This window comes from Chrysemys picta, chromosome 7 (genome assembly GCF_011386835.1).
Source record: "Chrysemys picta bellii isolate R12L10 chromosome 7, ASM1138683v2, whole genome shotgun sequence".
Lineage (NCBI taxonomy): Eukaryota > Metazoa > Chordata > Testudines > Emydidae > Chrysemys > Chrysemys picta.
In genome coordinates, this window is record NC_088797.1 from 110174021 (window position 1) to 110187166 (window position 13146).

Consider the following 13146-nt stretch of genomic DNA (forward strand, 5'->3'; position numbering starts at 1 on the left):
AGTTATTTGCAATCCCCCTCCGGCCCAAAACGCATTAAATTTGGAACCATAGCTGCTAACGTGACATATGGCCAATAGTCAATCCCGAGGATGTGCAAATTGAATACTCAAGATTTTTAATCAATCTTTTATATAATTTAATTGCAAAATTTAGTAATTAGCAAAAAATCTCGCAAGAATTAGCAGAGTTTCACTGTAGTTCTTCAGCTAGTAAAAGCTTAGCGATAAGAGCTCATACTGAACTCAGAAAAGTCTTCATACTCAGCACTTGCATTGTCTTTACATTTAAGACAATGCAATGCATACAAAGCTACATACAGATAACACTAAATGAGCACTCAATTAAAAATGCAAAATGTTTTATGCAAATTTAATATGCATGAAAGTTCATGCAAAGGAGATGTGTTACTACTGGACTGGGGGAAAGGGAGATGAAAGAGAAACAAAATAGAATTTCTTGTACTAGATTGACACCTCCTAGAGACAGTATATTATCCACATCTCAAACACATACAGAAGCTGCTGATCTTCCCGGTCCCCGTTGTGCCACTATGGCCCCAGATATTGCTTTTATCCAGCTGTGCATGTCCTCCGGGCTGTCTGCCTAAATAAAAAGAAAAATTTAAAACTAACATTAGATGGCTATTTAAGCTGGGTGAAGATGCTGTTTGTTTATATGGGTAGTCTGGGAATACTATGAGCAGCCTAGCTTTCTTTCCCATTGGTAAGCAGGGGTAGGATTTTTCTAACTATCTATGACTTTTGACACAAGTGTGTGTGGTTTTCAGTGGGATTTATACTCCTAAATCACTCAGGCACTTGTAGTAATCGTGGGTGGATTTCCACACCATATTTGTAATATTCCTCCAGGTTAATACTGTGACAACATTTCAATCAGAATTGGATTTACTTGTTGGTTTATTTTTTAAAGGTGACGATGGTAATTCTCACAGGATTTTCAGTGATGTATATAAAGGGGACTTGTCCAGTTCCACACCCTCATATTTCTCCTTCGCTGTTGCTTCCTATGAAACAGGAACTAAAGTGGTCGGGTGAGGGATCTGGTGAAATACTGCACAAAGTAACCAATATGATTTATTGCTGGTCAAATCCCTCCCCCCCGCACACAGTGTGAGTGAGTAGGTTTTTTTTTGTTTGTTTGTTTGTTTTAAGTTAGGGATCAGCCAAATTTACAGATAATGAAAATTGTTCATCTACCTTCTCAAAACACTACACAGAACACAGGTCAATACATGTGTATTACACACACTTCACATGATACATAAAACAACATGTGTTCTTACTTTGATTAAATTAACATAATATTTAGAAGAATCAATTACCTATTTCCTTACAATCACCTTATTGGTGTGCACACATGCACTAATGGATTATCTCAATCCACACACTATATGATAGGAAACAACTGGAATTGTTAAGAACAAGTACTATATTTTCCAGTTAACCACACTGGGACAAATCATTGCTTCTCAAACTCCACTGTCTCTTCTTATTGGAAAGGTATATATACAGTATTTATAATTGTTTCTTTGCTTTTGTTTTCTGTCACTTGTTTTTAGTCACCGATGAACCAGTATGGATCGACAAAGTTGTCAATTTCTACTTTCGCTCAGGGCACATATGAATAGTTTAAAAATAAGGGTCTTTGGGAGGAGGGTAACTCAAACTGCCTATTTCCATACTTTCACATGTATTGGGATCTTTTAAATATAGAGTAACCTTTAACTATTAATTTCTTGGGTCTTAGCAGTTGAATTTTTTTTTTTAAGTCTTGACAATATTTTAATTCTCAACACTAACTATCTTAAAGCTGTGTGTTTGGGATATAAACACAAGATCCCCATTCATCAATATTTGCTTTCATGCGAACATTTCAAAATATATCTGAAGTAGCAGATTTTGGTACACTTTCTTTGCAAGTATGCTGATTACATTAGACTAAAATGCTATATAAATAGCTACTGTAGTAATCTAAAATCAGCGCTCAATGATTCAACAAGGAGTCAAAATAGGGCAGCAGTAGTGACTGAAGTAATATTACTGAAACAAGCACTGTACTAATTGCATTTTTGAGGTAGCTGGTCTAGGGCTTTCACTATTACCAGTAATGCAAAATATGTATTACAATTAAGATACTTAATTCATAGCAGCCCAATAATCACTGAATCATTTTAAAATGTGATGCCAGAATTAATATTCATCAATAAACAAAAGCAAACCTTGCTAAAGCATGCAGTGGGCCGACAAGAACATATTAAAACCTTCTAACCAAATCAGTCATAAAATAGTGTCTGGGAACTACAGTGAGACAAGATACCAAGTTAGGAGTTGTTCTTAGAGCTACACTAATTAATTAAAAACAATGAGGAGTACTTGTGGCACCTTAGAGACTAAAATTATTTGGGCATAAGCTTCTGAGGGCTAAAACCCACTTCATCAGATGCATGGAGTGGAAAATAGAATAGGCAGGTGTATATACACAGTACATGAAAAGATGGGAGTTGCTTTCCAAGTGGGGGGTCAGTGCTAACGAGACAATTCAATTAAAGTGGAAGTGGGCTATTCTCAACAGTAGAATACCTAGCGAGGAAAAGTCACTTTTGCAGTGGTAATGAGGCCAATGTAATCAGGGTGTCCCAAAAACTAATTTCCCCATACTCTTACTCACACCTTGTCAACTGCTTGAAATGGGCTACCCTGATACTGTAAATTTGGTGGGTTTTGTTTGATTTTTAAAACAAGTAAAACATGTATAGTTTTTTAAAAATCACCCTAGGATATGTGAGCAAATTGTTTTGTGCATGTACTGTTAAGTCTTCAGTAAGATATGGCAAGAATCATTGAAGTATTTTCTGGTTGTGAAAGCACCATATACAGCCAACAAGTCAAAGTATGGTACATTCAAAGTGACAGTTCATTTTTTAGACAGATATTACAAACAAAGACTACTGGAGCTGCACGGTAGTAGTTCACATTTATCAGTTAAGGTTACTAGTTTGAATCTTTGACCATTCATCTCCTAGATCTCTGTAGTTTAAATCCACAGTGAATTGTAAAACTAATTTTCTATAAATAAAAATGTAATCATTTAATTAATAGTACAAATTTTGTAAGTGTATTGACCTGACATTATAGAATTTAAATAACTTTATGCCAAGTGTCAACTCAAAAAGTATTTAAATTAATAAAGGAGAGGCTGTTTAGGACTTTCATAAACTTCAACAATCAATCATTCTTGCTTGCAAATCTGACATTTCCCATATGGATTTCAGAACAAAATTGCAAAGAAGAAAACCTACACTAACATGACAGTTGGCGTTATTGTAAGGTCTGAAATACTACAGTATTTTACAACCAATGTATATGCAACTGAGAGGAAGACTGCAGACTTTACCTTCTCAAGAAAATCAAGTATTTAAACAGTTTTAACAGTAAAGTATTCATGCTTAATTTTCTTGCAGAATGATCTGGTTTTACCCAGAGTGAAAGGTTACCTGTACATAAAAGGTTCGAGAAGTTGTTACAATTTCAAAGAGATTGTCTCTCATCATTATATCACTGGAAAGACAAAAAACAAATACTTAATAGCAATTTAGATTTTTAAACTGCTCTACTTAAAAACAATGTTATACCTAGAAAATCAGAGTATGCAGAACTCTATATCCATCACCCTTCAAATTAAACTTATCTTTCCTGATGAGTTGATAGTCACTATCAATTATATGACTGATTGTGATGGGATGTATCAACCTTGCATTAGCCCAGCAAGGGTTAATCACTCACTATGGGTTCAGGAGGCTATGCCTCCTGCTCCACTCTAGGTACCTTTTCCAGCTTCTAGGCAAGCCAGGCCCTTCTCCTTCAACAAGCAGAGGGAGACTGTCCCTGTGCCCCTGGCTTCCCTGCCTTTATAGGGCCAGCTGAGTGTTTGGGGCGTGGCCCCAGCTGCAGCCACTTCCCACAATCAGCTCAGCCTAAAAGCTGCTTTCTCCAGCCAAAGCCCCCTCCCAGGGCTGTTTTTAACCCCTCTGGCTGGAGCGGGGTGATCAATACAAGCTACAAATAACCAGAGACAGTCTGAATAGTTTGGTTCTGTCAATGTAATAAAATAAGGATCTGGAGACATCCAAAGTCTGAAGCTTCTTCTATTCTCAGCACTACCTGTTCCTTGTGAAACAATGTAGGGTGGCTCAGCCATGAGTGCTTGAAGCTCTCTAATCCTTCTAGTTGAGGTGACAGCAACCAGAAAGGGTGAGGGTGATCTGGTGTAAAGAGCATACTGAAAGAGGTTCAAAGACGGGCTCCCTAAGATTCAGGATGACAATATCGAGATCCTATGCCAGAACAGGGTCCCTAATGGAGCTGAGGCCCAGTTTGACATGAGCAATTAACTTCTGGAGTGAGGCCTCATTTCTTGTAGGACAGAATTAGGGAGGTAAACATACCATGAGGCTGAAAACCAGAACATTTGTGCTAAATAAGTGAACAGGTCAGTAAGCTAGAAAGACAGAATGTCTGAGCCCGCTAAGATAAGAGGGAGAACACCCAGGGAACCATTTACTAACAACTGGTAAGAGAAGTTCAGAATGTAGAAATGATGTAAAGATCAGCTTGAGCATGATGTACATGGATTGGTTTCTGAAAAGTAACCAAGCCAATCATGAAGCATATGATGCGATAATGTGTAAATGTATATAAAGGAAGAGGTTTTCTGTGCAACTTTGGATGTATAGTGTGACCTATACCCATGAGCTATGTTTGAGTCTGATCAGCTCAAGTGTAGCTTTGCTGTCTGCCAAATAAAATCACCCGAGTGACAAAATGTGGAGTCAAACTGAGCGCTTTGGATTCCAGAGAACTGGATAAAGTCTTCTCCCACAACTGGACACAGTGTTCTGGTTAAGCAGAGTTGAAAAAAAGTCTTGCAGGGAATCCCAATATGCCTTACTGGCAGGTAAGCATGTAACAGGCTCTTGAGGAACCTGGATATAGTTGAGTCAGAGAAGATAAAGCATGACTATACTGGAGGATAACAAGTCAAGACTGTCGTAAGGTGGACATTGATGGAGCTGAACAATAGGCTACTTTTAAATGAGGCAAGTAGTAAAGGATCTTTGGTAACAGAAACTGCAATGGGTCTAGATAGTGTTGGGAATCTCCTCCATTTTGAGGCATAAATCTTTCATAGATGTCTTCCATTCTGTAGAAGAAAATCTCCTGAATCTGCAAGGAGCAGTCTCTTTCAGTGGTACTCCACCTGCCAACATCCATGCAGTCAGGAACAAAGACTCTGCTGTCTGCCACGAGTGGTAAGATGGAACTGAGGCAGGGTCGCATTTATGCCATCACAAGGGAGCACAAGGAGGCACAGAGCACACGCATGACCCTGACACACACTGCTATTCAAAAAGACTCCAATCTCATGTGCATGAGGTGCAAGCACATCTACAGCAGAATCTTCACCAACACATACCCGAAGTAGAAATTTCAGTTTCATCCTCACTTCAAAATATACTGATGTTAGTGGTTTAATTGTTCCCTTGATTTTTTCATTTATGGTTCATTCTGACCTTAACTCACTGCTGGGGATCATGCAGTGCAAGCCTCAGTATCAAGATCTCATGCTATACATCATAAATTGCACCATTTAGATACAACAGGGTACTTAACCACAAAGCTATCTGTTGTCCCTAAATACACCAACTATCACACATGTATCTAAATTAACTAATTGGAATTAAGCAACAAGTCTTTTGGCTGATCCTACATTCTAGCCCGGGGTCCTCAAACTGGGGGTCGGGACCCCTCAGGGGATTGCGAGCTGTCAAGCTCCACCCCAAACCCTGCTTTGCCTCCAGCATTTATAATGGTGTTAAATATATTAAAAAGTGTTTTTAATTTATAAGGGGGGGGGGTCACCAGTAAAAAAGTCTGAGCGCTCCTGTTCTAGCCCAACAAAACTGTTTACTGTGATACTTCAGATATTTTGCATCAATGGTTAATTTTTCTCACCTTTGTTTACATTCCTGAACTTTATGGACCTCTTTAAGAGGTATGATCCGGAGAGGTTCCTTTTCCTGCAAAAAAGGAAAAAGGTTTCAGTGGATTAATTTCTTTCAAGATTCAAATAATCAGGATTTTGTTACTCAGGACTGATTAGCAATAACAGAGCGATACAGGGAGACTTCCAGGGCAGCGATTCATTATTGCTTGCTCCAGCTAAGACTCTGTTCGCTCTCATAAGCATTGAGCTCCTTCGCAAATTCTAGGGCATGAAAGCATTATGAATTTTTTTTTTTATTATTTGGAACTTTGTGTAGCTACCCATTATACTCAACTGGATAAGGTCCAAGAGGATCTCCATGATTTAAGCCACCTCTTTCTTTCCAAAACATGGCACAGTAATCATAGAATCAGAATCGTAGGACCGGAAGGGACCTCGAGAGGTCATCCAGTCCCCTGCACTCATGGCAGGACTAAATACAATCTAGACTATCCCTGAAAGGTGTTTGTTTAGCATGCTATTAAAAATCTCCAATGATGGAGATTCTATAACCTCCCCAAGCAATTTATTCCAGTGCTTAACTACCCGGACAGTTAGGAAGTTTCTCCTAATGTACACTAATCCGCCCTTGCTGCAATTTAAGCCCATTGCTTCTTGTCCTACCCTCATAGGTTAAGGAGAACAATTTCTCTCTCCTTATTATAACAACATTTTATGTATCTGAAAACTGTTATGTCCCCCCTCAGTCTTCTCTTCTCCAGACTAAACAAACCCAATCTTCCCTCAGAGGTCATGTTTTCTAGACCTCTTTCCTAGACTTTTTATGTCTCTGTTCTCTGGACTCTCTCCAATTTGACATCATCTTTCTGGAAATGTGGCAGCCAGAACTGGACAAGATACTCCAGTTTAGGCCTAATCAACGTGGAGTAGAACGGAAAAGAATTACTTCTCATGTCTTGCTTACAACACTCCTGCAAATACATCCCAGAATGATGTTCGTGTTTTTTGCAACAGTGTTACACTGTTGACTCATACTTAGGTTGTGATCCACTATGAACCCCACATCCTTTTCTGCAGTACTCCTTCCTAGCTGCCATTTCTCATTTTGTATGTGTGCAACAGATTGTTGCTTCCTAAGTGGAGTACTTTGCATTTGTCCTTATTGAATTTCGTCCTATTTACTTCAGTCCATTTCTCCAATATATGTAGGTCTGTTTCCTGAACATTTAAATAAACCTCAGCACTGGCCTTTCAACTTCCAGTTTCATGTGCCACCATGTGGCTGTTGGAGGGAATAGGAAAGTTTCTCTCTGCTTACCTGAAATTTTATTTTTAAATACTAAGGTTACTTATAGGTATTTCTGATAACTTGCAGCTTCAAGGAAGAACAAGACCTGTCTCTTGGCAGCAGGGGAATGCCTTACCTCCTGAAGTTACCTTCAGTGAAAAATTGCACAGCCAGGATGATTCAAATCTACTTTCCCTAAATTATAGATTGTTAACTATACTGTGAAGAAAAGCACAATGATTTCTCCTACAGAGAATAGTAAATTCCATTTAATAACAAAACACCCAAATCCTGGGATGCTAATTTCCATTCCTTCTCTGTTCAGGATGATCCATTTGTCTACAGAGAGGGCCGGATCTGTTAACCTCAAAGAAAGGAAATTTTCAAGTAGCACAGACAAGTTCTCTTATTCTTTGTGCTAAGGCCCACAGATTCATTACAATGGAAATTTCATAGAAATGTGCCTCCACAGTGGGTGGGAAGCAGGATCTTCCGTTAAATATTGGCATCTGAAACAAATAAAATATCTCCTCCGTCTTCCCCTGGGCACTAAGGCACGGAGAAGATTTCTGCTTTTTCACAATCAACCTGTGGAACTTGTTGCCAGAGGCTGTTAAGGCCAAGACTATAACAGGCTTCAAAAAAGAACTAGATAAGTTCACAGAGAATAGGTCCATCAATTGCTATTGGTCAGGATGGGCAGGAATGGTGTCCCTAACCTCTCTTTGCCAGAAACTGGGAATGAGCGACAGGGAATGGATCACTTGTTGATTCCCTCTGGGGAACCTGGCACTGGGCACTATCGGAAGACAACATACTAGGCTAAATGGACCTTTGGTCTGACCCAGTATGGCTGTTCTTATGTTCTTACCAAAATAAAGAAAATGGTGTTGGCTATGACTGGATGACCAATATGTGCAAAATGTGGTGGACTTGCATATTAATGGCTGTGTGGCAGACTAGTTGATTGCAATACAGTACTACTCTACCCTAAGAAAGTCAGTGCTCCTAAACACTGGACTTTGATGCTTAATCAAAAGAGGAATATTTCTTGAATTTACTAAGTGAATGAAAGCTATGAGAGTTGTGAGGAACCACGTACCTGAATTAAAAATATAATACTGGTCTATTAGAGAAAGCTCCCAACTTCAAAGCTCATCTGAATGTAGATAGTGGCCATTGGAAGCCCTACTCTAATGGATATGAAGTCTGGCACCTCCCTTCAAGGGGTCAATCAGGGTAGTGTTGTAAGGAGCAGAGTGAGATTCAAAGGTCATGCTTAATGATCGTCCCTGCTGGAATAAGGTTGATGTCCCCTAATGAAGCATTTAATGTTTGGCCTTGTACAAAACTTCCTTTTCATGAACATGCTGAGAATATTATACTACAGTGCCTTGACATTTTGCTTGGACACATACTTACAAATTCATAATAAAGCCCTCCAAGAAGAACTCATGGCTATGCTTCACGGTTTTAAAATGGTAGTTAAACTGTGGACTTTTCCCCAGACAGTAGAATATATTGTATTTGTTTACTTTTGTTTTGGGATCCATGAGATCAATAATCACTTATTTACTGTTTGTATTAATCACAATGCCTACGAGCCCTCATCATGGACCAGAAGCCCCTTGAGCGAGACATGATACATACAGAAGAAAAAGACAGTCCCTGCCCCAACGAGCTTATGCTTCTTCCAAGGGTTTATTTTAAACATCTTTGGTCCTGGATGGAGGACTGATTTTGCAATAGCAGATCTTTATGACAGCTGAAGATGCCACTTGTTTTCCTTTATGGACATCATCATGTTAATCTTCGGAGATGAAACCTAGCACTTGATTGTATTCAATGTCAGCCCAGGCCTATGATTGACTTTTCTGGCACCATGCATCTGTCCTGAATCCAAGATACTTCAGGAACCATTTCAATGTGTTTTACTTCAGCTTTCTCTGTGTACATAATCCTTATCTCTTCCCAGATAATTTTTCTGATAAGTGAAGTTCCTTCTTCCGTAATGCCAATATTATTGCTGCCATGATCCTGGAGAGACACCCTGGCAGCACATGTAATTTCAAAAGGTAATGACTGACTATGGGAAGAGAAAAAGGCTACCAAACAGCTGCAAAACATAAGAGTTGTCTGAAGATGGTAAAATGAAAATTCTTTGAAGACAAGCCTCCTACAGAAACTTACTTAGGCATTTCATGCAGGGCCCTGCTCTGTTTGTCCCCAATCCTCTGAGGCTAGAAATAGAAATGAGGAGCAGGTTGTAATGTGCCGATCTGAAGTAGATGGATGATTTAATTCATGTCATGTTTTTTTCATGAGTTACTCAGACTGAGAATAGGACAAAGATATTCATGCAATTCTTGTACAACTCCATGAGTACCTCCTTTGGGTATAGGGAAGTTACTTACCTTATTGTGGAGTTCTTTGAGATGCATGGTCCACATCTGTATTCCACTGTGAAGTATAAGTGTATGCCATGCACCTGAGACTGGAGAAATCTTGCAAGCAGTCTCCAGTGTTCCACCCGTGCCCCTGCACCAAAGATATAAGGGGTCGGGCAGATCGACTACCTCTCCCCCATGAATCTTGTCATATTCCAAAGCAGAGGGAAATACAGATAGGGACCACACATCTCAAAGAACTCCAGTTAAAACAAGATAAGTAACACTTCCCTTTCTTCTTCCAGTGCTGGTCCCTCTGTTTTATTTCACCACGGGTAACTGACAAGCAATACTAAGAGGAGGAGGAGGATGCAAAGCTCCATGTAGTATAGCTGCTTGTAGAACCACAGTCCCGAAGGATGAGTCAGAAGAGGAGCCTTGAACCAAGGCATAATCTCATGAATGTACGGATGGAACTCCATGTAGCTGCCCTGCAAATATCAAGCAGAGGCACCTCTTGAAGTGATGCTATTGAGGCTCCCGGTGTACAGTGATCCCTTACCCCGTGTGGAGGAAGAAGTTGTGCCAACTGACAGTAGATCCACTTAGACTTTCTGAGAGAATATAGTTTGTACTTATACTTGTTTTATGGCAATAATGATGAACAGTCTGGGTGAGTTTCTGATCTGTTTCATTCTCTGCAGGTAAAATGCCAATGCTCATCTCATGCAGAGGGAATGAAGTCGCCTCTCCTCAGAGACATTAGGCCATACACAGTAGCATTGTTTATGAAAGCATGTGGGGGCCCTTAGGGTGTCATAACAGTTCACTGTTTCTTTTTGATTAATCTGATGCCACCTGAGAGTTTTTATCCCAAAAAGAAAAGGGACTTAGGTACCTGCCTGAACTTGGCTGCCTGTGAAGGGCCTGTAGAGTGACAAGACCACTCTTACAGGTAAATATCTCCCCCAGTTAGAAATGCTAAGTTCCTGCTCACCGGGGAAAATACCCACATTTATGTCTAGTAGGGATCCCAGTCTGATGATGGAAACAACAGTCTGATACTATCCCAGGCTATTAAGTGTGACAGGAAAACCCAAACCCCCTTCATTACACCTTCCCAGGATGAATGAAGGATATATTGCTATAAGTTTGTCAAGGAAGGCTGCAGACCTCCTCAGCATAGTTTCACAATATTCTGTACATCTCTGCCTGAAGGAGTCAATACTTCTAACCTAAGTTAGAAGGCACCCCTTCCCTGGCCCAGCCCAGGCCCGCCAAAATAGCCAGGTAAGACAAGAGGCACCCCTCCCCACCGGCCCCAGCATGGACCTGCCACAGTGGGGAGAAGCGCCTCCCCCCAGGCCCGTCAGAGCTGCCGGCTAGTGGAGCCCCTCCCTCGGCCCAGCCCAGCTGGAACTGCCGAGGCTGGGGAGAGGCGCCGAGGCTGGGGAGAGGCGCCGAGGCTGGGGAGAGGCGCCGAGGCTGGGGAGAGGCGCCGAGGCTGGGGCCCCGAGCTGCTGTGGCAAGATCTGCAGCCCCCGGGCAGCCTGCCCCCACACACCCCATCTCCAGCCCCACCCCAGAGCCCGCACCCCCACTCTCTGCCCCAGGCCTGATCCCCCTCCCATACCCCAAGCCCCTCATCCCTGGCCCCTCCCCAGAGCCCTCACCCACAGCCAGAGCCCTCATCCTTCCACACCCCATCCCTCTGCCCCAGCCCCCTCCCACATGCCAAACCCCTCGGCCCCACCCCCGCTACATTAATTTGGTTAGGTGCACCAATATGAAGGTGATGTGTCACTGGGGAGGCAGAGGGTTCTGTGTGCTCCCCTCGCCTGCAGGCACTGCCCCCGCAGCTCCCATTGGCCAAGAACGGGGAACCATGGCCAATGGGAGCTTCGGGGGTGGTACCCACAGGCAAAGACAGCGTGCAGCAGAGCCGCCTGCCCAACCCCATCCCCAGGAGCCACTGCCGGACATGCTGGCCACTTCCAGAAGCGGCACGGGACCAGGGCAGATAGGGAACCTTCCTTAGCCCCTCTGCGTGCTGCTGTCACCCCAGAGCCGCTCGAGGTAAACGGCGCTGGGCCAGAGCCTGCACCCCGAACCCCTCCTGCATCCCAACCCCCTGCCCTGAGCCCCCTGCCACACCGCTCCCGCACCCCAACCCCCTGCCGAGTCCCCTCCTGCACCCCATGCCCCTCCTTCACCCCAACCCCTTGTCCTGAGGCCCTTCCTGCACACCGCACCCCCTCCTACACCCTGCACTCCCTCCCACACCCCAATCCTCTGCCCCAGCCCTACATTCATGGCCCTCCATACAATTTCCCCACCCAGATGTGGCCCTTAGGCCAAAAAGTTTGCCCATCCGTGTTCTAGACAGTACTCTGCTACTAGCACAATTTAAAGACCAGCCAACAGAACTTAAAAATTCATATGTTTTGAAATTGGCCAATATATACTAATTACTACTATTATTTCAAATCTTTATTCAGTTAGATGTTTGTATGCAAACAGGATGTTTGTTTCTTAGCTGCATACCTCTGAATTTGCTATTGACAAAGGCCATGTGAAGGTGGGAGAGGAAGCCAGGAGGAACTGTGCAGCTATCCAGGGAAGCATAAATACAGCATTGTGATTCTTTTAACATTTGCTTGGACTCTCTATTTGACAATCAGCATTTCTTAAGACAATCATTTATACTCAAGTGAGCATCCACCAAGCATGAGAGGAGCAAAATACTGATGCAAAATGAGTGACAACTGTTGTGCATATTTAGAAGTTCGTTCTATTCATTATTATTCCTTACTGGAAATCAATCCTCCATAACACCGTATCAATCTCCAGAGCAGCAGATTGCGAGGTCAGAGAATTAACTTTCAAAGGGAAATCATTAACAGATGACCTATTTTCATAAAACAATTACTGAAAATATAGAACAGAATTACAGAAAGTTACAAAAGCAGCACAGCACTTTTTCAGACACCCAAGTAGATCATTAAGAAACCTTCCGTGTGTATTTTTGAAATTTACTTCCAGACAACTTTTGAAAGCAATATAACACATTTGTGAACATACCTGTTCAGACTTGAAATAGCCTATTGTATTTTCATCTAACTGAAAGTATCTTCTCTTCCAGTTCTTCATCTATTAAAGGAAAAAAAAAATATTGTAATCCAAGCAATACACGATTCCCTTTAATTTTCACTCAGTCTAGCTAGGTTTTTTGAAAAATACATCAGTGAACTATTAGCAATTATATGGAAGCTGCATTTCCAATTTTTATTTTTGTAATTACTTTTAGCAATTTCTACTAAAAAGCTATTGGATATTTCTTAAACTGCCACGATTCTATTTCCAATTATTCCTATTCATAGGAATCGTGTTTCCTACATTCATTACTCTAGATTATTTTAAAACCACATATCCTGCTCTCCAAAGTC

General features: G+C 41.6%; 1 protein-coding gene across 14 annotated transcripts in view; it reads right to left on the bottom strand.

Annotated features, from left to right (window-relative positions):
- The window catches only part of PLEKHA1 (pleckstrin homology domain containing A1), an 82915-nt gene that overhangs the window by 5360 nt on the left and 64409 nt on the right, over positions 1–13146 (bottom strand). For all 14 annotated transcript variants that reach the window (XM_005305895.4, XM_024103572.3, XM_008166298.3 and 11 more), the window contains 4 exons: positions 12782–12850; positions 6034–6098; positions 3516–3579; positions 515–604 (listed from right to left, as the gene is read on the bottom strand). In XM_005305895.4, the coding sequence (XP_005305952.1) occupies positions 515–604; positions 3516–3579; positions 6034–6098; positions 12782–12850 (288 nt within the window). The remainder of the gene's footprint in view (positions 1–514; positions 605–3515; positions 3580–6033; positions 6099–12781; positions 12851–13146) is intronic.